General features: G+C 45.6%; 1 protein-coding gene across 1 annotated transcript in view; it reads right to left on the reverse strand.

The window, feature by feature from the left end:
* The window catches only part of LOC147442520 (dynamin-related protein 3A-like), a 77,319-nt gene extending 52,409 nt beyond the window's left edge, over positions 1 to 24,910 (reverse strand). The window contains exons 1-4 of the mRNA XM_086528677.1: positions 24,099 to 24,910; positions 23,530 to 23,812; positions 23,407 to 23,435; positions 23,222 to 23,323 (exon numbers count right to left, since the gene is read on the reverse strand). Coding sequence (XP_086384803.1) covers positions 23,222 to 23,323; positions 23,407 to 23,435; positions 23,530 to 23,812; positions 24,099 to 24,494 — 810 coding nt within the window. The 5' untranslated portion in view covers positions 24,495 to 24,910. The remainder of the gene's footprint in view (positions 1 to 23,221; positions 23,324 to 23,406; positions 23,436 to 23,529; positions 23,813 to 24,098) is intronic.
* Between the last annotated feature and the right edge of the window lie 2,869 nt (positions 24,911 to 27,779).

Here is a 27,779-nt window from a genome sequence, read left to right on the forward strand (position 1 = left end):
AATTTCCGAAAACTGCGCTGAGATGCTTTTGGGGCTTGAATGCTTTATTTCTAAAACGTTTTGGACCCAATGCTTTTGAGTAAGAAGCTTTTGAGTTAATGCTTTTGGGGCTCTGCTTTTGGGCATCACTTGTAACCTTTAAATACGTGGACAGGGCCTCACAACACAGAGCATCTGGACGCAGAGTCTGAGAGTGAGAACCCTCCCACTCTCTTGTACTTTGAACACAGATTAATACAAAAAGAAATACCGAAAGGGGCGCGAGTCTTTGGGGCCAATATCTCTAGGCACGAAACTCCGTCGGGCCGTATCGAATCAATTGTGAACTGTTTTGAAGTGAATCTCTGCTCTGTGTTGCGGTAGAATCTTGACTTAAGTGTCCAAGTTTGTTACAGGCAAGCTTTCCAATAAAGCTATGATCACCTGCACCCACCACTCACACACACACACACACTGTGGAGCACACTGATAAAAATCAGCCCTCGGCCTCAAATTTGGGCACCCCCTCTTGGGATGAGCTTCAGGAGAGAGCGAGTTGACCTGCACGTTTCTCTCCTACTGCCATGTGTCCAGTTTGCTCCTTTTGGTTTAATTCCTAGTACCCACCAGCTTATAAAGTCTTGCCGAGGGGCCTAAATGACTTTAACTAAGCCTAGCCACTTCTTTACTGATCTGATTCCAATGCCGATCAGCCCAACCATCCCTTGCCATCACTCCTTCGTGTGAAACTCTCGGCCAACGGCCGTTTCACACTGGCCATGCAATGTCTAGGCATTTGTGATTTTAACAAGAGGGTCCCAAAAATTAAATAAAAATCAAGGGAAAAGTGTTATAGACTTGGACACTCCAAGTCAAGATTCTACCGCAACACGACAGGAATTCACTTTAGTTCACAGTTCACAATTGATTCAACATGACCCGGCGGAGTTCCGTGCCTAGAGATATTGGCCCCAAAGACTGGCGCCCCTTTCGGTATTTCTTTTTGTATTAATCTACAACTCAAAGTACAAGGGAGTGGGAGGGTCTCACTCTCAGACTCTGCGTCCACATGCTCTGAGAAGTGGGAGCCCAAGCCACTATTATAAAGGTTTACAAGGGATGCTAAAAGCAGAGCCCCAAAAGCTGCCAATTAAAGCACTTTAAAAATGAAGTTATCTTTTTCTCTCTCTCAAGCCATTGCTTGGCAAAATAAAACAAGACTTTTAAAAATAAAAGCTCTCTCTCTCCTCTCTTGCATAGAGTGTAGCCAAAAGCTGCCAACAATTTCCGTAAAAAGCGCCACAAAAAGCTTCGCAATTCACGGGATTCCGTACGGCATGCCACGTCAGCAAGGTTGCGTAAATCTAGATCCGTATAGTGCAGCCACGTCATCATTTCCGCCAACAATCCGGGACTATTCCATGCCAAAGGGAAGGGGTGTGTCTGTGTACTGGGCAGCCACGTCACCAGTTTGTGACATACCTCCTTCTTAGAGGCATTGTAATCGCCCTCGATTACGCCCTGCAGAACAGACAGAGGCCATAAACTGTCTTAGCAGACACTGACTGTTAGTACCGACGCATTAGGAACACACATCTAGCACATGTACCAATCGACAGTCACATCACACGACATCACAGGACATCACTTGACATCACAAGACATCACATGACAAATCACATTCAACATTCATTCAGATCTCAGACCACGATTTATCGGCAACATATTTAGCAATCGCATCTAGATCCAATCGAGACCTCACAGATGCCCGATTGACTAATCCTTATTGCAGCCATGTCTATTGAGATCATTCAGTGTAACAAATTGCTGACGTGTTGAAACCCTAACCCTAAAATCAAAAATCCTAATTCTGTCCGAAACCCTAATTTGTTAAAACCCTAACCCTAAAATCAAAAACCTTAATTCTACTCGAAACCCTAATTTTGTTGAAACCCTAACCCTAAAATCAAAAACCCTAACCCTGATTTGCTGACGTGACGGACTGACACGTGGCCTGTTGTACAGACACCAGCACAGTTTACGAAAAGCTGACAGCTTTTGACATTGCTTTCTGGACCAGGAGCTTTTGAGTTTTGAAGGCTTTTCACTGTAATTGCTTTTTAGGCCAAGGGCCTTTAAATATGAGGTTAGGGCTCATTCTCTGGCATGCTTCTTGAAAAAGGTGCAGAGTCTGGAGTACCGGCTTGCACTGTGTTGATGCAATATAAAGAAATACTGAAAGGGGCGCCAAGGTTTGGGGCCAATACTCTCTGGGGTGGAATTCCGTCACTCCATGTCACGTGTCGTCTCTCTCTATTTCAGTTCAGTTGTTAATTGAAGTGCTAAAAGTCTGTTCAGTCTCTTCTTTTCTATTGGCACGTGGTGCCCGCCTTGTGACAATGGTATCAGAGCATTAGGTGTGTGCTTTTCTGAAAGCATACCGGTCCTACAAAAGAGCAGACAGAGCTATTGGAATTATTATGTGAGGAATTATACCCGGACTTATTAGCCACTCCCACCCTTACTTCATCGCGCATCGGGCGTGCTCCCGTCTTCATCGCATTGTCTTACAGGACATAAGCCAATTAAGATCACTTGCAAGAGAAGGATCCAGATTTGTTTCAAGTCATTGTTTTTCCTCAGAAGCAGTGCCATGCAGATGTTGATGTCTACAGCTACCAAGCAGCATACTCCAAGTACTTGGCAAGCTTTCAAGAATTTTTTTTTTGCCCGAAGTTATATGGTTTCTGACATCTTCCTTCGGAGTGCAAATTCTGGCAGAGTGGGGTATCCTGGAATGATTGCCATGGAAAGCCTAGCAGATTATAGCACCTTGGAGGTTCGGTGTGATTGCAATCTCTTGGGACTACCATCGCCGCCAAAGAAACACTGTCAGTCCAAGAGCTAATGAACCATGTTGTGCTCGACTACAACCTCATGGAAGAAACCTAACCCTAATTTTTGGTGCAGGTGTCAAGATGGAAAGTCGGTCGACTTTTCGAGCTCGACTAATGTCGAGATTGCTTTTTAAGTTTGAGTTTTGTTTAATCTTGTTTGGTGATCCTGTTTGGAATTTGTTTGAAATGGATGGTATCTGTTTTGAACCTATTTTGATGCCGATTTGAAATGTTTGACTCTCGTTTTAATATTGGTTTCATTGATTGGTGATTTTACTCCCTGGTGGAGAAGTGAAAAATATTGTTTTGGTACTGTTTGAACCTCGGAACAATGCAGGTCAATGCCTGGGGAGCGTTTCGTTGTATGTTTGAAAACCTCCGAATGACGCAGGCCGATGCCTGGGGAGCGTTTGGTTGTATGCTTGTAAAATAATTGTTGTTGTGACTCCCGGCCCGGACCTGGATGGTTATGCAGAAGGAGTATTAAGAAGTCTGAGCAGTGGTTACTCTCAGCACCTCCAAACGACGCAGACTGCGGTTTGGGGAGCGGGGAGCATTTGGTTGTAAAAGGCCTCTATATCTCTCGGCCCGGACCTTTTTAGGTTATGCGGGAGGAGTGATGAGGGAATCGTTGAATATCTCCCGGCCCGGACCTTGTTAGGTTATGCAAGAGGAGTGTTCATCGGCGGCTTTATGTTTCTATGTCTTGTAACATGCATATGTAAGCATTTGTGTTGCATTGTGATGTGCCAACCACTGAATATTCCTAATTGGATGAGATTGCCTAGGTATGTAATTTTAGCGCATCAAGACACCCGTGGAAGATCAGTTCGGTCTGGGTGTGATGGCTAATTTTACTACGCCGGAATATCAAGAGTTTCGATCTGGACGAAAGGAGAAGCTAACTCCTTGATCAAAACAGCAGAAAGGAGAAGCTAACTCCTTGATAAAAACAGCCGAGAGGAGAAGCTAACTCCTTGATCAAAAGAGCAGAAAGGAGAAGCTAACTCCTTAATAAAAAGAGCAAACTGATTGTCCCTCGGAAAGTCCCTCGGAATGACCCTCGGAAAGTTTTGAGCTAACTTGAGTTGTTTTGCAGATATGCTGTAATCGCAGACGATTACACTCTTTCAAGAAGTGGAGATGTAACAAATTGCTGACGTGTAGAAACCCTGTTGAAACCCTAACCCTAAAATCAGAAATCCTAATTCTACCCGAAACCCTAATTCTGCTGAAACCCTAACTCTAAAATTAGAAACCTTAATTATGCCCGAAACCCTGATCATGTTGAAACCCTAACCCTAAAATCAAAAACCCTAATTCTACTTGAAACCCTAACCCTAAAATCAAAAACCCCAACCTTAACCCTAACCCTGATTTGCTAACGTGACAGACTGACACGTGGCCTGCTGTACAGACACCAGCACGGTTTACGAAAAGCTGGCAGCTTTTGACATTGCTTTTTGGACCAGGAGCTTTTGAGTTTTGAACGCTTTTCACTGTAATTGCTTTTTAGGCCAAGGGCCTTTAAATATGAGGTTAGGGCTCATTCTCTTGCATGCTTCCTGGAGAAGGTGCAAAGTCTGGGGTACCGGCTTGCACTGTGTTGATGCAATATAAAGAAATACCGAAAGGGGTGCCAAGGTTTGGGGCCAATACTCTCTGGGGTGGAATTCCGCCACTCCGTGTCGCGTGTCGTCTCTCTCTATTTCAGTTCAGTTGTTAATTGAAGTGCTAAAAGTCTATTCAATCTGTTCTTTTCTATTGGCACGTGATGCCCGCCTTGTGACTTTCAGACCAAAATGTTGCAATCATTTCGCTGCACTTAAACAAGTCAGGAACAAATCAGTATCATATTATCGGGAATTCCAGTTCATAAAGTCATACAGCAGAATACTGTCAGCTCACAGTATCCCTAAAACTCAAAGAGACATCAGTGACTTTAATATCAAAAATCGAGGCAATCTATTGACAAAGGAGCGGAGCAACTCCCCTCTCGTGCATACACGCTGCACTAGATTCCGCCCAAGTTGAGTTCAGGGTTCCATTTAGAATAGACTATGCTAATCCAAATGCTTCAAGGTAAAGATTCACAATCTGAGGAGTATTTGCTAGGTCCTCCTCCTCCATCCACTTCGCATTCAATGCAGGATAGTTCTTGAATTTAACCAAGAACCGCCTTATCACTTTACCCTTAATCTTTCTGTCTTTATGTGCCAATATCTGTTCTGGAACAACGATCTCCTCGTTTTCTTCCACGTCGGGTTGCTCATTAGGCTCCCCATCTTCGAGCACATTGCTCTTTAAAAGGTTTCACGAGACTCACATGAAAAGCATTGTGAATCCTCCAAGTGTCGGGCAACTTCAGTCTAAAGGAGACATCATTTATCTTTTCGAAAATCTGGAAAGGTCTGTAGTATCACATACTAAGCTTTGGAAAAAGGCCCTCCTTCCCTTTTTCTTTCTCAAGCGTGCCTTCTCGAAACGTAAGAGCACCCAATCGTTCTCCTTCAATTTCAAATCGCGACGATGGCGATCTGCTGCCATTTTCTGTCTTTCTTGAGATTTCTGCAAAGCCTCGCGGACCTTGGCAAAAGCCGTGTCCAAGTCACGCGTGTACTCATCGGCTCAAAAATCTTATCTTTCGTGCTTAGGAAGGGTGGAACCTTCGTAGCACCTTCAATAATCTCAAATGGCGCCTTCCTCGTCGAAGAGTGTATCGTGTTATTGTAGGAAAATTCCACCAAAGGTAAATACTTTTCCCATTGAGTCTTCTGATCCGAGATGTAAGACTTCAATAAATCTAGTACCACTGAATTGGCAATCTCAGATTGCTCGTCAATCTGCGGGTGGAAAGATAACGAGAACTGCAACGCGTGCCAATGTTCTCCCAAATAGCCTTCCAAAACAAACTCGTGAAACTAGGGTCCCTATCAAAGACAATCGTCTCGGACATGCCATGTAATATGAAAATCTGGGCCACAAATAGTCTCGCTAAGTGATCCGGCTTGACTGTTTTCTTCACTGGAATGAAATGAGCTTGCTTGCTAAATCTGTCAATAACAGTCCAAATACCATCGTGACCACTCTGTGTTCTCGGGAGATCAAAAATGAAATCCATTGCAATATTTTCCCAGGGGCGGGTGGATATGGGTAAAGGCTGTAACAATCCCTGTGCTTTATGCCTGTCAAACTTGACCTTCTAGCATACCAAGCAACTACGCACAAAATCGTCCACATCCTTCTTGAGTCTCGGCCAAAAGAAGTATCTCGCTACACCTTTCAAGGTGGTAGCAATGCCGCAGTGACCCGTAAAAGGTGGCAGTGGCATTCGGTCATAACCTTTTCCCTCAACAGCTATGTAACGCACAACATCGTTCTTTTCATCAAGTAGCCATCCCGAATGGAATATCCGCTACTATCTCCCCATTCCGTATTCGAGTGAAAATAACTGCAAAATCTATATCTGTGACATATTGATCGACCATATCCTCGAAGCTCCTATGATGAATCGCGGAAATAGCCAGAACCAACGGCTTCCGACACAAAGCATCCACCACCAAATTCTTATGTCCCTGCACAAGGACAATCTGGAAGTGAAATTGTGACAAGATGTTCGCCCATCGCATATGCTTTACCTATAGCTGCTTCTGTGACAAGGAGTAGCGTAAACTCCGATGGTCTGTGAAGACAGTAAAATCCGCTCCGAGAAGGTAATGTCGCCACTGAGTAAGGGCACGGATAACCGCCAAAAGCTCTCTCATAAATCTGTGCTGTCAATTCTGGCCTTGAGAACAATCGGCTCTCGTAGGCAATACATGGCCTTCCTGACATTAAGACCGCACCCAGACTACGACCACAAGCATCACAATATACTTCAAATGCCTTCTGCAAGTCCGACAAAGTCAAAACTGGTCCTGTAGTCAATTTCTCTTTCAGTGTCTGAAAGGCAGTCACCTCTGTGGGTCCCCATGAGAAAGGGACTCCTTTCTGTGTCAACAAATGCAAAGGGGAAGCAACCTCTACAAACTTTCTGATGAACCGCTTGTAGTACGAACACAATCCCAAGAAGCTTCTAACTTCATGGACATTCTTCAAATCGGGTCAATCACGGATAGTCTCTATCTTGGTCGGGTCCATCTACACTCCTGCTGCTGAGACAATGTGTCCCAAAAGTGTATCTCGTGTAGGAAAAATTCACTTTTCTTCGCATTAATCACCAACTTGTGATCTCGTAATGCCTGAAAGACTTGTAGCAGATGTTGTCTATGTTTTGCCTCATCCTTGGAGAAAACAATGATGTCGTCAAAGAAAGTGCCAACAAATACTCTGTACTCTCGAAAAATCATGTCCATCATCCGGTTCAATGTCGCAGGAGCATTGGTTAGGCCAAAAGGCATCACCAAAACTCAAATGACCCAAAGGTCGTCCGAAAAGCTGTCTTGTAGACATCTCCCAGCGCGATTCGGATCTGATGATATCCGCTTTTTAAGTCGATCCTGCTAAAGCACGAGGATCCCTGTAGTCGATCAAGAATATCATCGTTCCTAGGAATCGGAAATCTGTTCTTGATGGTGATTTTGTTGAGAGCTCTGTAATCAATGCACATTCTCCAAGATCCGTCTTTCTTCAAAACCAACAACATTAGAGAGCAATACGGTGAAGTACTCGGCTGGACAAGACCCTTTTCCAAGAGGTCTCACTTGGTTCATAATTTCTTCGTTTTGGGCTCGGTTCACACGGTAAGGTGGCCGGTGCGGTGGTGTGCTTCCAGGTATCAGATCAATGGTATGATCCTCAGGACAAGCGGGTGGTAACTCGCCTTGCAGGCCCTCTGAAAAGCAATCGGCATGGGTGTGGAGAAAATCTTGGCGTTCTTTATCAAGTTCAGACATATTTGTCCTATCCTCATCATTCAACTCTTTTCAAAAGATCAAGTAAACAAACAGACTAGATTTCATTAATTTGGAAACGGCCGAAGCCGATACAATAGGGACATACTCGCCCTTAAGTTTTACATCAAGTACAATAGTTCGGCCCTTCGCTGTAGTCAAAGTTGCTTTTCTTGCCCAATAGTCGACCACGGCGTTGTTCTTATGGTACCAGGGAATTCCCAAGAGGACATCACAACCTTCCAAGGGCATTATGTAGAATTTCTCATGCCCCAAATACCCCTGACAATACAACCAAAGTCTGCCAATGACAGGTGTGATGGCTACGTCCCTACCGAGTGCCGCTAGAACTGCTTTTGCTCGTGGTCCCATCCGATCGGGTGTGATCTCGAGCCGCGCCGCCAATTTAGGTGAAATGAAGTTGGCCTTGGCTCCTCCATCAAAGAAAATCAGGGCTTCTTGGTCTTTCACTTTGCCAACCAAGCTCGACAATGTTTTGTACTCTGCTTGGGTCACTACCCATGCAATCTGGAACCAGTCCTGCTTTCATCTTGCCTTTTCGTCCACGTTCCTTAGCTGCTTTCGAATCCTCAAGCTTGTCTTCATCCTTGTCATTCTGTTCTTTCAGTGCCTTTTTAGGGCACTTTGCGGAGGTATGCCCCGTTTCCCCGCATCCAAAGCACTTCCCCTCTTTGATGTAGAGAGCTCTCTCTTAAAGAGTAAGCTTGGATCGTGCATCCTTTTCTTTCTTTTTTGGGTTGCTCTTCCTCTTACTACTTTCATTGTTCGAAGTCTGTTCAGTCCTTTGCGTCATGATTTCATCTGTGGGGTAGGTCAAACTGCCAGAATGAATGGCAAAACCCCGTTTCGCATGACTCATCAATTCCTTAATGGAATTTGACTTTTGTTCTAAGCAATGATCTCGGATCTCTGTAAGAAGTCCCAAGGTAAACCGCTCAATCTGAACTATGAACGAGATCTTCTTAAATGAAGAGGCTCTGATACCACTGTAACAGACTTGTACACTCCAAGTCAAGATTCTACCGCGACACGACAGGAATTCACTTCAAAACCGTTTACAGTTCACAATTAATTCGACACGGCCCGGCGGACTTCTGTGCCTAGAGATATTGGCCCCAAAGGTTAGCGCCCCTTTCGGTATTTCTTTTTGTATTAATCTGCAACTCAAAGTACAAGGAAGTGGGAGGGTCTCACTCTCAAACTTTACGTCCAAATGCTATGAGAAGTGGGAGACCAAGCCACTATTATAAAGGTTTACAAGGGATGCTAAAAGCAGAGCCCCAAAAGCTGCCAATTAAAAGCACTTTAAAAATAAAGTTATCTTTTTTTTCTCTCTCAAGCCATTGCTTGGCAAAATAAAGCAAGGCTTTTAAAAATAAAAGCTCTCTCCCCTCTTGCGTAGAGCGTAGCCAAAAGCTGCCAGCAATTTCCATAAAAAGCGCCGCAATTCACCGGCTTCCGAATGGCATGGCACGTCAGCAAGACTACGTGATTTCCGGATCCGTACAGTGCAACATTTCCGCCAACAATCCGGGACTGTTCCATGCCAAATGGAAGTTGTGTGTGTGTGTACCGGGCAGCCACGTCACCAGTTTGTGACAAAAAAAACCAACAAATATATATAGTAGTTGTCACACTCTCATGACAGAGAGGGAGGGGGAGAGGGAGAGAGCTTGAAAGAAAGAGGGAGAGAGCTTGAAAGACAGAGGGAGAGAGGAGAGAGCTTCAAAGCTTCTAGCCTTGTAGGCCAGTAGACTTGAGACTCGAGAGCTTGATACTACTAGATAGAGGCTAGAGCTAGAGCTTGAGCCTTGAGAGGGTAGAGCTTGATAGCACAGAGCTTGTGGCATGTGCACAGTGAAGGTAATGGGTGTGGGGGTGCATTTTATAAGGGGGAGGCTCACTCAAAATAACTCAGTTTCAAAAATCCACCCATTTTTTATTGTAGACCAGAATTATAGCTATTGAACTGAATCCGTCCATCAAGCGTGCTGCCCGCCAATCTGGCCATTCCCTGCCCGTTTCCGTCCTGCACGTTCTGATAAAGGCTGATTATCCAAAACGTTTAGCATTCCGAGACGTTCCATGCAATGTGCATTGCTCGGAGTGCCGTTCCAACATTCCCAAGCCACAAAGTGGGGTTTTCTGGTAACTCTGGCTTCTGCAATGTTGAAGTTGGTTCACCTCCCGACCAGTAATGGTTGCGATATCTACCACGAAGATTAGAAGATAAGAGTTGTTTTGTGGGTGTGCCCGTCGGTGAGTGAGATTGATACACTTTGAAGCAGGTAGCGCCAAGTATGTGGCCTGACTAGTTAGTTGGTACCAAGCTATGATTCACATGTCTCAAGCCCTTGGGATCTATGCCTACTTTGGGAGTATTTTTGTCGGCTTTAAATGCCCCCCCCCCCCCCCCCCCCAGTTTTGTCCACGTTTGCATGTCATCAAGAAATGGATGGAGTCGCAAAGCGCACGTAGGGTCTACATATAGGTGTAACCGGCCCGTAGGGCGGTAGGCGTTGGCTTTCACCCGAAATTCTTTACTTTATACACACACACAAAGCACTTTGCAAAGAGAACCTGTAATGGGAATTAACACTTCAACTCACACACGGCTCGAAAGCTAGAATGCTCCGAGCAGACGCCGACAACCTGTAGGCCCCAAAATTGGCGCCCCTTTCGGTATTTCTTTATTCTTTAGGAGGGTAAATTAGAAGGTAAGGTCCTGGGAATCCTTCACGTGTATCCACCTAGATACCATTTGATTTGGCCAAATTTCGGCAGCATAACAGCCCCAAAACTTGCGCGAAACCAATTCCCCTGCTAGAACTCGCTTGCACTGGCGTATACCCTCTGATTCCTGTCCAAAAACAGTAAATTCAGCACGCTGTATTTACTGGTTTTTGCCCTGTTTTCAGCCCCAAACAGTCCCCTAACTGTCCTTTGCCAGTGGGGCACGATTCCCAATGATCCTGGCGTCCGTATGGCTGAAAAACAGTGAATTTACAGCGCATACACAGCGCTGATTTTGCACCTGTACGGTGAGGTTATGACCCTCACCAGTGCCTGCTTTGGAGCAGCAGTTAGCTACCCCTGTTCCTGCTCAAAGAGGCTCTTGCCTCAGCACAAAAGCATGAACCCACACAACTGTACATCAGTCAAATGAGTAGCCCTCTTGTGGGGCATCACATAACTGCACGTAGGGGAGAGAGAGAGCAGTGTGTAGTGTGCAGGGCATCACTCCTAGCACCACACTGTACATGAAGGGAAAGAAAGCACTCCATAGCTCTTAACCTGTGACAGGTTGCAAATGAGGCCTCTCCCAGCATAAAAAATCAGCGCCCATTTTTCTGCAAGAGGAAAGTTCACCAAAATGTGACACTTGGCGCATTTTCAAGCATTTTCCCGTTTCGGGTTCGCCGCTTAAAAATATCCCAACCGACACGTCAGTTGACTTCGCGGCAGAGTTATAAAGTGTTCCCCTAGTCATACCGAAGGTAATGACGCGAACACATTTCGTGGCCCAAAATAGCAGTTCCCTAAATTTTAGGAGATGCTTCCGTTGGGCTCCCACTGGTCTTCTAACCATCTATCCTCATTGGGACCGCATCCAAAAATGCAATGTGGCCCAACTGTCGGATACTTTTTGTTGGTAGTCCCACCTTGACTTTACGCCTTAATTGAGTTCACTTCCTAGTATCCACCAACTTGCTAAGTGCGACAGGGGGACCTATATGATCTTGCTCTGAGCCTAGACATCCTCTTACCATACGAATTCCAGTGCCGACCACTTCCCGTCTGCGGTGAATCTACCGTTCACATTGGCCATACAATGTCCGACCGTTTGCTACTTCAAAAAGAGGGTCTCAAAATAAATAAAATAAACCCCATTGGAAAGAAACCAACAACCAAGGTTAGCAGTTGCAACATCTCTGTGACATGGTTAATAACTGCCACGTCCTCGTGACATACCCCCCTCTTGAAATCGCAAACGTCCTCGATTGCATACCATAAATACACGCCACTGATGATCTTGTGCTATCAACACTCTTTTATCATCGCATGTATCCGCAAGAAAGGTCGTAACATACATAGATACAAATGACTTAATGAGGCCTTCATACTTTTGCCATTTCTATCTATGGCACTGAATTCATATGTACATTCGATGTACTAGCTCTATCATTACCCCTCCTTTGCACACGTTGGGTTGGGGCATAAGTAGGCTGTAACCCAAAGGCTTCAAGGTAAAGCTGCAATACATTTGGTGACTCTGACAGTTCATGCTCTTCCATCCACTTTGCATCCATAGGCGGATAGTTCTTGAACTTCACCAAATAGCGTCTTGCAACTTGTCCTTTAACTTTTCTGTCCTTATGTGCCAAAACTTGCTCAGGTACCAGGATCTCATCAAGTTCCTCAACTTCTGGCTGATCCTCAACTGGCATATCTTCTGGCACATCACCCACGAAGGGTCTTAGAAGACTCAGGTGAAACGCATTATGAATCTTCCATGCATCAGGCAATTTCAGCCTGTAAGCCACATCGCTGATCTTGTCAAGCACTTGAAAAGGCCCATAGTAACGCATGCTGAGCTTAGGAAACAGCCGTTCCTTGCCCTTCATCTTCTTTAACCTTGCCTTTTCGAACTTTAAGAGAACCCAATCACCAGGTGATAGTAACAATTCACGACGGTGACGATCAGCAGCCTTTTTCTGTTTTGCCTGAGTTTTCTCCAAGGCAACTTTAATCTTCTTATACATCTCATCCATGTTCTCAACATATCGATCTGCCTCAAAGATCTTGTCCTTTGTGTGCAAAATGAGAGGAACCTTTTTGCCGCCTTCAACAATTTCAAAAGGTGCTTTGCCAGTAGACGAATGCACCGTATTATTGTACGCATACTCAAGCATAGGCAAATACTGTTCCCACTTGCCCTTATTATCTGACACATAGCATTTCAGCAGATCTAAGACAGTAGAATTGGCCTCTTCTGACTGTCCATCAGTTTGTGGATGAAACGAAGACGAGAACTTGAGCGTAGTACCCATGTTCTCAAACAATCCTCTCCAGAACAAACTGGTCATGCGAGGATCACGATCACTGATAATCGATTGTGGCATACCATGGTACTTAAACACATTGTACATGAACAAGCGTGCCATCTGATCAGATTTTATCTTCTTCCTGACAGGGATAAAATGGGCCTGCTTGCTGAACCTGCAGATAATGGTCCATATACCATCATTCCCTGTTGGCGTCCTTGGAAGATCAAAGATAAAGTCCATAGCAATGCTTTCCCATGGCTTATCCGGAATCGGCAGTGGTTGTAACAACCCTGGTGCCTTTTGCCTGTCAAACTTGACCTTTTGGCAAACTATGCATGCTCGCACAAAGGCATCCACATCTCTCCTCAAGGTAGGCCAATAGAAGAACGTCTCTACCGCTTTAACTGTTGCATCAATGCCACGATGCCCTGCATACGGTGGGACATGACTCTCTTCCATGACCTTATGTCGCAGTGGCCTAGTGACACAAAGTCTGCCATGCATCATCATAAAACCATCTCTGAGGAGGTAGTGCTCGTGATGTTGCCCCTCTTGTAACTGTTCAAAGATCCTTGCAAAATCTTCATCAGCAGTATACTGTTCCTTCATGTCATCTAACTCATGATGATAAGGAATTGACACAGCTGAAATTTGTGGCTTTCTTGATAACGCATCAGCCACAACATTCTTCTTGCCTTCCACATGCATAATCTGGAAGTGGAACATGGAAAGAATGTTTGCCCATCGCATATGCTTTTCGGATAACTTTGACTGTGTCAAGAAGTATCGCAAGGTCTGATGATCTGTTTGGACAACAAAATCAGCACCTAAGAGGCAGTGCTTCCAGCTAGAAAGCCCATGAATAACGGCCAAGAGTTCTTTCTCATAGACTTGCATAGTCCTCTCTGGCCCTTGCAAAATTCGGCTTTCATAGGCTACTACCCGTCCATCTTGCATTAGCACTGCTCCGATGCTACTGCCACACGCGTCACATTGGACCACAAATGACTTCCTGAGATCTGGCAGAACAATAACTGGATCTGAAGTCAACTTTTCCTTTAAGAGACTAAAAGCTGAAATCTCTTTTTGGGTCCATCTGAAAGTGACCTCTTTCTTTTGCAATGCGTGAAGAGGCGATGCTATCTCTGCAAAATTTCTGATAAACCTTCTATAGTAGGAACACAATCCCAAGAAGCTTCTGACATCGTGCACAGTCTTCAAGTCTAGCCATGTCTTGATAGCTTCGACCTTTGCGGGATCCATTCTTACACCATCCTTTGAGACTATGTGGCCCAGAAAGTGGATCTCTTCAAGGAAGAATTCACTTTTCTTAGGATTGACAAGTAACCTGTGACTGCGCAGCTCTTCGAACACAATGGTCAAGTGACGCCTATGCTCCTCTTCATTCTTCGAATACACAATCATGTCATCGAAGAATGTTCCAACAAACTGTTGATGCGAGCGGAAAATCCGGTCCATCATTCTGTTGAACGTGGCAGGAGCATTTGTTAGCCCAAACGGCATCACTAGAAACTCATAAAGACCAAATGTCGTTCTAAACGCAGTCTTGTGCACATCCTCTGGGCTTATACGAATCTGATGGTACCCACTCTTCAGGTCTATCCTGCTGAAAATTGCAGCACCCTCTAAACGATCGAGAATATCATCAATGCGAGGAATAGGAAACCTATTCTTGATGGTATTCTTATTCAACGCACGGTAATCAATACACATGCGCCATGAGCCATCCTTCTTCTGCACTAGGAGCACTGGGGAGCAAAAGGGTGAAGAACTAGGCTGAATCAGCCCCTTCTCTAATAACTCCTCAACCTGGCCCATAATCTCTTTCTGCTGCGCCGCACTAACCCTGTAGGGAGGTCTATTTGGTGGGCTACACCCTGGCACCAAATCTATCCGATGGTCCTCAGGTCTCTCTGGCGGTAATTGCGACGGTAATGAATCAGAAAAACAGTCACTAAACTTTTGCAAAAATGCTGACCTTTCTTTATCTAACACAGATAAATTTGACTGATCCCTATCTGAGACATCACGTGCAAAAATCAAGTACACAGAAAGATGATTCTTTATTACAGAAGTGATAGCAGAAGCAGATACAATAGGGACTGACTCTCCTTTAAGCTTTACATCCAAGATGTGAGTTTTGCCCCTATGCTGTACAGTGATCTTTTTGTTGTAGGCATCCAAGACTCCATGCACTCGGAACATCCACGGGATCCCCAACAAGGCGTCACAACCTTCCAGCGGCATGATGTAGAACTCTTCAGAGTCCACATACGACTGAATATGCAGACGCAGTTTTCCAATGATGGGAGTAACACACTCTGAGTGGCCAGGACATGCCAACCCTGCCTCTGCTGTGTACCCCATCTCTTCAGCTTTGATGCCGAGCTTCATAGCTAACTCTGGTGAGATAAAGTTGGCTTTGGCACCTGGATCAAAGAAGATGAGTGCCGTCTGATCTCTAACTTTACCCCATGCCCTGCATAACTCACTGGCATCTGTGCTGGGCCTGTCACCCACCATGTCTGGCACTAAACCTGCCGTGGGTTTAGGCTTCTTGCCTTTCTGGTCTTCTTTATCCTATGAGTCAGCTGGCCTTTTTCTTTGTGGACAATTGATAGAAATATGACCAGGCTGCTCGCATATAAAGCATTTGTTCTCAGCCATTAGGACCTTCTTTTCCTCGAGCGACTTGCGCACAAAAGGCTTCCTTTTCTGTTTCTTTGCCTGCGCTCCAGAAGTCCCAACTGAATCCTTATCTTTGGTGGCCTGTTCAGACCCCTGTGACGCATCAGGAGCCGTTTTCACAAAGGGCTTCTTCGCTGAATTTTTCTTTTGCTGCCCTCCTTTATCACTGCTCGGAAATCCACTGTCCTCTCCTTTCAACAGGGCAAGACCAGTGTTCGCAACTTCCATAAGCTGAGTAAGGGTAGCCACTCTATTCTTTGTACAGTAATCGCAAAGCCCTTTAGGCAACCCACAACAATACTTCTCTATCTGCTCTGTCAGTGGCACAAATCTGTAGGAGGTCACTGAGAGTAATGCTTTACAAAACCTCCTATTGTACTCCAGCAAGCTCTTGCACGAAGCTGCCGTAAGTTGGTGCCAATCTGTCAAGACATCAGCTTCAAATTCATTTGATAGCCAAGCAGATGCAAACATTTGCTTGAAGTAAACCCAAGTGGCGGGTGCCTGTCCTTGCATTAACAATGTCGTCCACCAGGTAAGCGCATTGTCCTTTAAGAAAGTGGCAGCTTTCCTGACCTTCGAGGCCTCTGTAAAATTCCCTCCCGCATAAGCTGTATCAAACTGCTGGAGGAAAGTGAGTGCCTTTGTCTTATCCTCGAAACCACTGAAGGTACTGAACTTTACCGCTGCACCACCTTCTTTGTAAGCCTTCGGCTTCTCTAGTGCCCCCAAGTTGTCATACGGGATGGTCTGCAACATGGGCACTGTACTAGGCATGATCGGCACGTGTTGGCCATTCACATTTTGCGTCAGAGGTGCGATATCTGGCTGCTGTCCAGAAAAACCAGCCATGCCAAAATGAGCCTGTGGCACCCCAAACTGGCCCTGGTTGCCGTGGAAACCTTGCTGCATGCCGATAGTACCATACAAGGGGTTTGGCATGATGCCTTGCATACCCCCAAACACTGTTCCTGGCATGTACGGCTGACTTCCAAACGCATAACCAGCCATACTTTGGAACACTGATCCACCCCTGAAATACCCAGGATGTACCGTGGGTGGTGGAAAAACTGAGTGCATAGCCTGGTATCCAGCTCCCTGTCCATTCAAGACAGCATGCTGGCTCTGAAAGGTGGCGGGCTGAACTGGCATAACCTGTGGAATAGGCGTTCTAGCCACCTGTTCAAGCACGGGAGGAACCTGCTTTGCAGCCCCCGACTCCGCAACATGCGAGTGTTCCCTTTCCTCCTGCGCCTCATGAAGTACCTGGGCTTGAGCTTCAACAAGCTCTGTACGCGGCGTAGGTTGCCTATTTTGCTGTTGCACTGGTGGCGCTTGCAAGAATTCCATAAACCTCGGATTCTGCACCAGCTGCGAAAAGACATTCACCGCGGCAACTAACTGAGTCTTAACCGCATCATCCTCAAGTTGCCCTGTCATAAAGCCCTGGACTACTGGAGGGACATTCACGTTGACAGGAGGTACAGACTGACGTGGCCGTGAGCTCTCGCCAATCTCAAAAACCATAGGAATCTCCTGCCTGTCCTTTGGAGAGGAACCCTCTTCCATAATTCCCTTTCCCTTGTCGGCCATAGTGTAATCCCCGCGTTCTTGCACTGTGTGTCTTTACCCTGAACAATCCAGGCTCACTCTTTGAAGAAAAAGTGATTGATATCCCGGCAATGGAACCATGTAACCGGCCCGTAGGGCGGTAGGCGTTGGCTTTCACCCGAAATTCTTTACTTTATACACACACACAGAGCACTTTGCAAAGAGAACCTATAATGGGAATTAACACTTCAACTCACACACGGCTCGGAAGCTAGAATGCTCCGAGCAGACGCCGACAACCTGTAGGCCCCAAAATTGGCGCCCCTTTCGGTATTTCTTTATTCTTTAGGAGGGTAAATTAGAAGGTAAGGTCCTGGGAATCCTTCACGTGTATCCACCTAGATACCATTTGATTTGGCCAAATTTCGGCAGCATAACAGCCCCAAAACTTGCGCGAAACCAATTCCCCTGCTAGAACTCGCTTGCACTGGCGTATACCCTCTGATTCCTGTCCAAAAACAGTAAATTCAGCACGCTGTATTTACTGGTTTTTGCCCTGTTTTCAGCCCCAAACAGTCCCCTAACTGTCCTTTGCCAGTGGGGCACGATTCCCAATGATCCTGGCGTCCGTATGGCTGAAAAACAGTGAATTTACAGCGCATACACAGCGCTGATTTTGCACCTGTACGGTGAGGTTATGACCCTCACCAGTGCCTGCTTTGGAGCAGCAGTTAGCTACCCCTGTTCCTGCTCAAAGAGGCTCTTGCCTCAGCACAAAAGCATGAACCCACACAACTGTACATCAGTCAAATGAGTAGCCCTCTTGTGGGGCATCACATAACTGCACGTAGGGGAGAGAGAGAGCAGTGTGTAGTGTGCAGGGCATCACTCCTAGCACCACACTGTACATGAAGGGAAAGAAAGCACTCCATAGCTCTTAACCTGTGACAGGTTGCAAATGAGGCCTCTCCCAGCATAAAAAATCAGCGCCCATTTTTCTGCAAGAGGAAAGTTCACCAAAATGTGACACTTGGCGCATTTTCAAGCATTTTCCCGTTTCGGGTTCGCCGCTTAAAAATATCCCAACCGACACGTCAGTTGACTTCGCGGCAGAGTTATAAAGTGTTCCCCTAGTCATACCGAAGGTAATGACGCGAACACATTTCGTGGCCCAAAATAGCAGTTCCCTAAATTTTAGGAGATGCTTCCGTTGGGCTCCCACTGGTCTTCTGACCATCTATCCTCATTGGGACCGCATCCAAAAATGCAATGTGGCCCAACTGTCGGATACTTTTTGTTGGTAGTCCCACCTTGACTTTACGCCTTAATTGAGTTCACTTCCTAGTATCCACCAACTTGCTAAGTGCGACAGGGGGACCTATATGATCTTGCTCTGAGCCTAGACATCCTCTTACCATACGAATTCCAGTGCCGACCACTTCCCGTCTGCGGTGAATCTACCGTTCACATTGGCCATACAATGTCCGACCGTTTGCTACTTCAAAAAGAGGGTCTCAAAATAAATAAAATAAACCCCATTGGAAAGAAACCAACAACCAAGGTTAGCAGTTGCCACATCTCTGTGACATGGTTAATAATTGCCACGTCCTCGTGACAATAGGACCCTTGGTTGGCCTCCCATTGAACACACATCGCATAGTGTGTAGTGCCAACATTTGGGGTGTATATCACCCTCTCCTCGATTTCTGCTCCGTCTATAAGCACTAGGTGCATCATGACACATATAAATCTAGTAGCAAATAGAATGATTGTTGGGCGCACACAATTTTCCTTGCTTGAAAAGTCAACCACTTCTCAATGTATACTTTTCCAAGGTCTTTCTCCTTGTAGTTGGCCGTCACATCCAAACCACCATAATTGTCCTGGCTACAAAACCCTCCTTGGAATCGTCACCAAGTTTCACCAAAGTGAGGATCGATTCATTAAAAACTAAATGCAACTTTCTTAAACATTAAAAATTGTAGAGGCTGCGTTTTTGGTTAATGCTTCAGTAATGTTTCTCGATCGCAATAAGTATTGACCTCCCCCTCACCCCTGGCAACCTCATCTTCTGTGCAGAACTTTCTTCTCCAATGTAGTCTTTTTCTCCAGAGCCTCTAGACAAATCCTTCGTCTTGGTCCCTTGCTCTAGCGTGTATTAGCTCTACTTCTGCAATACTCTGCAAAAAGATTACACCAGACTGCCTCTCTCTCTTGAGTTCAAGAGTCGTTGGATAGATCTTTGAGATTGGTTATAGATCTTTAAGGTCTTTTGGGATTGTTCCTCTGACGTTCAAAATTCTCCAATTGTTCTTCTCCCCGATCAATTTTGCTTGCAAGTACTCATGTTCATCGTTATGTGCTTGCAGCTCTCACAAGTACCCCCTAAGAGACCATATATGAGAACCCGTTACCCAAAACTATGATGATCCCAGGTTGAGCAAACATCCTTGTGCTTTGAAAGGGCCCAGTTGACCAGCATAACCACCACTCAAGTACCCTTATTTCGCTTTGTGTCCATGAAGCATAGTTACAGGGGACGGGGGGGACGGGCCCTAGGGCCAGGGGACGGCCCTAACCGGGCCGGGAACGGAAGGGAACGCCGAGGGACGGACGGAAATCGGGCCAGACGGGCAGGTTGCAGGGGGGACGGACCGGGGTCGGACGGGGTCCATTCAAAAATTTGCCCGTTTTTTACCGTTTTTAACGGATCTGTGCAGCCCCAACTGCCATATTTCTGGAGCCTTGGCCCTTGGAAGGCTATAAAAGGCTCCCTTGGGCCTCTTAATACTCATAGTCTCAATGCTCATTCCATTTCCCTCAAGCTCAAGGCTCAAGCTACTCAAGTCTCAATCATCAATGCTTTCCTCTCTACTCAATGCTCATTGCTCAAGCTTGAAGCATGACCATTGACTACTCTACACTCTAGTCTCCACTCTCAAGTCTCTCCCTCTTCTACCCACTTTGAAGTTTGAACTTTGAAGCTCTCCTCTTCCTCTTCTACCCACTTTGAAGCTCTCCTTTACTCTCTCTCCACACAAGCTCTCCTCTAACTCTTCTAACTTCTAAGCTCTACTCTCTCGAGTCTCTCCACCATCATGTCATCTCAAGCCAACTCCACTTCTCAAGCCGCTTCTTCTCGAAGGAGGCCCGTCGTGCAAACGTGGTCGTGGTGGGATGAAGTCGACTTTAGCTCGCGTGGCAAAGGTGGCGGTGCAAGACCATGGACGTGCAAGCTATGTCCATACAAGAGATCGGGTGATTCAAACAAAGTGCGAGCCCATCTTCTTCATGAACCCGGTCACGAGGTGAAGTTTTGCCCTCATGTAGCTCCCGAGAAGAGGTTGGATCTTCTTGAGAAGCTCACGGTGTATGAGGTTGCGGAAGTGGCCAAGAGGGGCCGTTTTGTTGCCGTTGATCCCTCCGCCACAGCGACACTGCGAGAGCAAAGGGAAGCCAACCTTGACGACATCTCTCGAACCTTCAAGAGCCATGGATCTACACCGTCCTCTTCCGTTCCACATCGCCAAACCACTCTCAACGAAAATTGGAATCCTAAATTGAAGGAAGAGGTGGATAGGTCGGTTGCCCGATTCTTCTTCCACGACCACATTGCCTTCCATGCTTCGCGGTGAGTTTCCCTTGGCATATGCACATTGCAATCTTCCATTTTGTATTCACAATGGGTTATAACTTCTCGACTCTCGACTCTCGATTCTCCATACTAACACAACATGCTCTATTTTGTGTGGATAGGTCTCCATACTTTCGAACCATGGTTACGAAAATAGGGGAATATAGCTCCTCTTATGTGCCACCTTCATCGGAGAGGCTTCGCACCACCCTCCTTGACAAAGAGAAGCTTGCCGTGGAACAAGCGGCCCAAGCAACAAAGGATTTGTGGGAGACCAATGGCGTCTCTCTTCTTGTAGATGGATGGAGCGACACCCGCAAGCGGTCCATCCACGGGGTGGTGGCCTACTCTCGGGGGGAGATGTACTTTGTGGAGTCACATGATGCATTCGATAGTGGCAAGGCCGCCGAGATGCTTGCTGCGGAGTGGACAAGCACCATAGAGATCACCGGCCCAGAGAATGTCCTTTGTATGGTTGCAGATGGAGAGGCGTCAAATAGGGCAGCCGGAGCTATCATTGAGGGCATGTATCCCAACATCCATGTCACATTTTGCATGGCGCATTGCCTCAATAACCTCCTCAAGGACATAGGGAACTTGTCATGGATTTCACCCACCATTGGTGACGTCTCTCGAATTGTCTCCTTTGTGCTCAACCATCAAAAAGTGCGCCATGAATTCTCAAAGAGGAGCCACTTGTCCTTGCTCAAATATTCAGAGACAAGATTTGCATTTAATTGGCTTATGCTAGGCCGCTTGTCTACATGTGGCGGAGCCTTAAGGGGCCTCTTTCTCAGTGATGAGTTCCAGGCCATGCCGGAGTCTACATCAGCAGTAGGATTGAAATGCCGAGAATGGGCCGACGACGCCGCTTGGTGGGAGGAGGTGAAGACTCTTGATGCCATGGTCAAGCCTATTCTACACCTACTTCTAGTGGTGGATGGCTTGCAGCCATGCATTGGCAAAGTCTACGAAGCCATGGATCGGATGATAGAGGCACTTGAGAAGCTTCTGCCTGACCCTGTTCAGTATGCGGAGATTCATGGTTTGTGTGAGTCGAGGTGGAATGGATACTACTCTCCACTTCATGCGGCAGCTTATGTGCTTGACCCTGAGTTTCAAGGAAGGCGTCAAGAGACAGACAAGGAGGTGAGCAAAGGATGGCGGCTTGCATTGGAGCGCCTTGAGCCTAGCAGTGACATTAGGCGCAAGATTAGAGACGAGCTACTCAACTACCGGCAAAAGAAGGGCTCCTATGGATGTGTAGATGCACAGCTTGATCGCAACAAGATTGGCTCGGTTTTGTGGTGGGAGGACTATGGAGGAGATGGTCCACATTTGCAGCGCTTGGCTGTTCGTGTCCTTAGCCAAGCATGTACAACTAGTTGCTTGGAGCAACTATGGAGTGTGTACAGTCACATTGCCTCTAAGAAGAGTAATCGCCTTGGGGTTCAGAGGGCCAATGATTTGGTGTTTGTGAGCGCTAACTTGCGCATGCTTGCCAAGAGCGTCACACACAAGGCAGATCCTTTCACTAAGTGGGAGACGGCACAAGAGAATCCATCTATGGCCGATACTCTTTTGGAGGAGCTAGAGGAGGATTTCGAGCCTCAATGCGAGCCTCCCGAGCCCTCATACGTCGCCGACGACCTCGACTACGACGACGATGTGGAGATTCAGCAGGCGAGCACTTCTTGAGTTTGATGATCATTGATCACTCGACTCTCGAGTCTAGACTCTTGAGTCTACGACTCTACCTACTACATAGCCCTTTGTACTTTTTGTTATCCTTGAGGCCTTAGGCTTGTCCTAAGTCCTTTAGGCTTTTTGACTCTTGAGCCCTTGTGGCATGCACTTCTCATTTTGTATCCATCGATCATCGATGTTTTATTAGCACATTTCAGCCTATATGACTCGTGTTCTTTGGTCTATTTAGTGTAAATTTATGGTCAAAGTGATGCTCTATGTGTGTGGCATGTGTGTAGGTCAAAAAATGCCAAAAAAACTCTTTTTTCTTTTTGCCGTTCCGAACCCCGTCCCCGTTTCCTGACTTTTGCCGTCCCGACCCCGACCCGCCGTCCCATGTAACTATGCCATGAAGTAGGATGTGCATTGTCTGTCATACAATTGTGGACTGCACCCAAGAGGGACCTTGCATAAACAGCTAATAAGAACACAGCCAATTTACAAGCTTGAAACAGCTGACAAGCAACTGAAAACTAAATAGCTTAATGGGAAAAAGCAATCAATTATCTAAGTCTCACCTGGTGCACATAGGAAATTCAAGGCCAAAAAGAACAAGGACTCAGACAGAAGATGACGCATTCCTAAAAAATCTGTCATTGCATTTACAGTCAACATGCTTATCAGCTACTCCAATTTAGGCACCTTGGAACAAAGCAATGGCCTCTTTTCAAGTTCTACTTCTCTAAAAGCTCCTGAAAAAGCTCAAGAGCAACATTCTGCTTGAGTACAAAAAATGAACACTACCTCTTGACTTCGATTCACTACACCTATATAACCAAGACGAAGAGGTATAACGTTCCCCAAGAGCAAGTTTCGTGCATCTGTTCCTCTGTCCATTATATCCAACTGTCACCGATGAGTAAAAGAACAACAAAATCAGCTGAAGTTGACTAATGGAGTCTATGCAAGAAGATCAAAAACCAACTCACCTTTGTAATAACTCCAATTGTCCGAGAACCTGTTAAATTCATCGTAACACAACAAAGTAAATTGAACTACTTAGAAATGATACAGTTAACAATCAGAGCCAGTATGAAAGTATGAACAAGTACCATCTGGATCTGCAAGTCTTGCCATTTGAAGGGCATCTGAATTAGCCAAGTCCGCATTGGCAGGAGAAACGGCCAAAATAATACAAGTCTCATGCTTGATGTAAGAAAGAATCATCGTTCTTACACGGGACTCGATGTCGCTTGGTTGATCACCAACAGGAACTTTAGTGATGCCAGGCAAATCGACCAATGTGATTGTCAAAACATTGGGTGAAAATATTTTTAACCGAATTTGCTTATCGGAAATGCCTTTGTTTGACCCCAGTTCCCTTTCAGTCTCAGCCTGCCAAGCACCCCCTTTGTCACATATTTTGCATTTTGACATGTGCCATGTGGATACATCACATTAAACGGAGAGTAATTGAGCATGTGAACTACAGTACTAATCATGCAATGCAGAAGTCATGTCCAAAGTGCTGCACACTCTGGCAACAAAGAAATAGCCAAACAGCATTTTTTTGAGAGAGTCTTATGCTCAGTGGTAAGCCAGCCGATACTAACGATGAAAGGTTCCTCCAGTTGCTTTTCTAACTTGAAGATCAACAAAACAACATCCAAGCATCCCTTACCTCAATCTCTTTTCGAATCAAGGAAAAATCTGTGAAGCGTTTTCCTGGAGCATGTAAGAATTCGCCCCATTCTACTACTTCAGACTTTTCATCAGGTCTTCGAGTGGTCTGGATGAGCTGCAACACCAATGGACGTCGAGTGCAGATGTCTGAACCTCTGGGCAAGAAATCACGGCCAACAAGACCCTCAAGAACACTAGATTTACCACTACTCTGGCTTCCAACAACAGCGACCTGTGGAAGGTTTACGGTAGATGAACTTCCAAGCTGAGAAAAAATGTCTTGGAGCTTGTTGACCAGGGGAACAACAGATTGGCCAATAAATACAGGATTTCCATTGGTTGTTGTTGCCCCATGTGCTGCCGCTGACCCCGTATCTGGGGCAGCAGCAGCCATGGTACCTTGCTCACCTGCTATCCTCTCTGAGTGCTCCAGCTCTTAACAATGGCGTTATCAAGCCCACCTTCTTTTCTTTAATAACAACGAAGATCTTCAAAGAAAATCAAAATTTCAGCTTTCTTATTTCGGATCTTCAAAAGCGATATTCTGCAAAGCTGCCAAGAAAACCTGCACAAATGCTATGGCGCTACAAAGCTCCTTCTGCAATCGTACAAGCAAGGTTGCAGAAAACGCAATTAGGGCTTGCTCTACTGAAAGACAGATTATACAAGATTAGGTTTCGCAAGCACGATGGTGTTTAAATTCCAAAGAAGGGGGGGGAGCAGAACACAGGCTTCAGCTGGCTCTCAATGATAGGCGCAGAATGACAAAACATATACTGGAGAATGCTTTGACGTAGTGGGCCCCACGCAACTCTTTACCCCTGCGCCAAGATACTCTAAAATTAAATGTGTCTCATTTTTTAGAGGGGTTCTCGGGTCCCAGATAATTGTTCATTCTGGGCCGTTTGATTCATTTGGAAGAAAAAAATAAGGGTGGGGTGGGATTCTAGCTCGCAATCTCCCCATCCCAAGGCGATTCCTTTACCGCTACTAGGCATGGAGACTTATAGCATTATATTGCAAGTCGCGATCTTAGTTCACACTAAGTTTACTTCGAGTTTACAACAACAAGAGTTTACATGCAAGTTCACATTTGTTCAAGTTTACATCTAGTTCACAGTAAGGATCAACGGTCTAATTGACACCCTCATTTTTTTAGAGGGGATCTATGGTTGAAAATCGACGTCGCTGTTCGGTGAAGATCACAATCGAAATCGGAGCCGTCGATCTAGAGACCCAAATTTACAAATGGCGCTTGAGCACCCAAACTTACCAAATTTACATCATTTACAAAACCATGCAGACTTTCATTATTTTCAAGAAGTACACATGGGTGAGTGGCTAGGGTATCGGTTGTCAAGTGAGGTGTCAAGGGTTCAAGTCTTGGGGTGAGGGAGGGGGGGCTCAAGCCCTTGTCTCTATGTGACACGCCACCAATATTGAGTGGATCAAGGGTGGAGGTGCAATAGACAAGCGCGGACGAAATCGGGGTTGTGGATCTCGAGACCCAAATTTACAATTGTCGCCTAGGCACCCGAATTTAGCAATTTTTTTGAATTTACACTTTGCCTTCATTTACAAAACCATGTGGACTTCCATTATTTTCAAGAAGCACAAGTGAGTGGTTAGAGGCAAAAGTAGAAAGCAAACCCCACCTTGCATTGGGTGCCCCCCCCCCTCCCTCCAAAGCCCCGGCCCTCGCCCCGTGGCCCTCCCTTGACGGGGTGTGAAAACCCTCTATTGATGCCAAGTGGCTTTGGTGAAAGCCATGTTGAATGGAAAAATAAAACTCGAACCCAAAATGACCACTAGGTTAAAAGCATACATGTGTCCGCTATGGTAGAGGAATGCACGCACACCTCCATGGATTGTTGAATTGTTGATTGACAAGAAGACAAGGGCAAGGAGCACCATCTACCCATTAGTTTTGTCGAGTTTTGCTCGAAAGTCCCGAAGTTTGCCTAAAGAAAGCTTATTCATTATGGAATCGCTATTTATTGCTAAGCCATAGTATCAAATCGCTACTTTTAAATCTTGAGAAAGTCATAGGAACCATGGGAGATTTTACGTAATTTTTTAAGGCTCACAAATTCTCATTCTTAAAGAGTGGATCTTCTTTTTTTTTTTGTCTTGCTCACAATTGTGAGTGGAGAGAAAATATATTAACTTGAAAAGAATACTATCGCCCTCAAGCACAACATGTGCCTTGACGTGTCAACAATTCCATAGGGGGCATGAACCCAACCTCTACTGAAACCAAAACATGCTATGAGAAGCCTAGGCAGCTCAGTGCATGATGCCACTCTTTATCTCTACCTATTGTCCCTCTTTTAGCTCCTACAACATGGATGAGCTTGGTGCTGAGGCGCACAATATTATCAAACTGGGCTACAACAAGTTTAGTCTCAAACACTCAAAGGCTCTTAGATTTCCAGACTTGATTAAGGTAATAGAATCTGGTGATTTGGGTACACACCAAAATGGCCTAGCTTTGGTAGCTCCACCCTCCCAAGATTAGGTCATTTGTAAAGAAGCTAATCTTCCATGTCTTCTGTACCCATTTGCAGACTTTAACGGCCAGTCCCCGCGAGGTCGGTGGGCACTTGTTAAATAGATGTAGGGGGTCCTCAGAAGCCACCTTGCAACTAGAGCAAGTGTCAGTGTCGATCCCTCTAGTGTGAAACTTAATTCCAGTTGGCATGGCTCCCCAAAGTACCTTCCAGATAAAACACTTCATGTACTCATGCCATTTGATCTCCCATATCGCATTAACGCTTCTTTTCCAACGCGCTTCAGACCAATTTTTCTTCCATATTTTGGTGAGTGGGGTAAACCAGTCTGTGTAAACAAGCTCACAATAGGTGTCTTGGGTCTTAGGGAGCGAGAACACTCTCTATCTTTCAACCAATGCCATGCTTTCTAGTCTATCTCTGATCAGAAAACAAGTGAAGGCGATAATGAGAGCACTTCAAAGAGTCTACTGATCATAAGTCTTTCGTATAAGCCCAAATTTTGCTACAACATACTATATCTTTTTAACTAGTTTTGGTTCTATCGTGTAACTATAAAATTAATGGCCCAATTAGCTTATCAACATTCTATATGGGCTCTATATCTCCGTTTCATTATATAAAATCTTCATGGATTCCATCCTAGGTTGTGAACCATGCAGTTGGCACTAAAATCGTCATGTATACAACAACGTGGAATTGAGGTTGTTACGTCATGCTCAGACAATGCACTCTTCGCTAAGCCACACACCGTCACACATTGCCTAGACGCTCTACATGCCATCCCTACTATTTAAAAAAAAGTGCAGCGTCACATCCCTCTCCTCCCCTCTCATGCAAGTGGTTTTGCCACTTGGTGGCCTCGCCCACTAGTAGTAGCTCATGCCTCCGTCCCTTTGTTGCCTCACACACCACCTGGCACCACCTTTTTGTTTCCTCTTCGATCTATCCCTTTGATGTGGTGATGTGCGCAATCCAATTCACAGATTCCTTAGGAACATCTGCAAGAAATTAATGCATTCTACATGAAAGTGGACCTAGTAGGTCGGGTATGATGTATGGTACATCGTATTGGCTATATAATGGAGCTTAGTAGTTTTTTAATTCTTAGCTTATTTTAAATTTCTTCTTCGAAATAGATCTACCTCAAGTCTTGTGAAATTGCTCGA

This window comes from Adiantum capillus-veneris, chromosome 14 (assembly GCF_014529385.1).
Source record: "Adiantum capillus-veneris isolate H3 chromosome 14, ASM1452938v2, whole genome shotgun sequence".
Lineage (NCBI taxonomy): Eukaryota > Viridiplantae > Streptophyta > Polypodiopsida > Polypodiales > Pteridaceae > Adiantum > Adiantum capillus-veneris.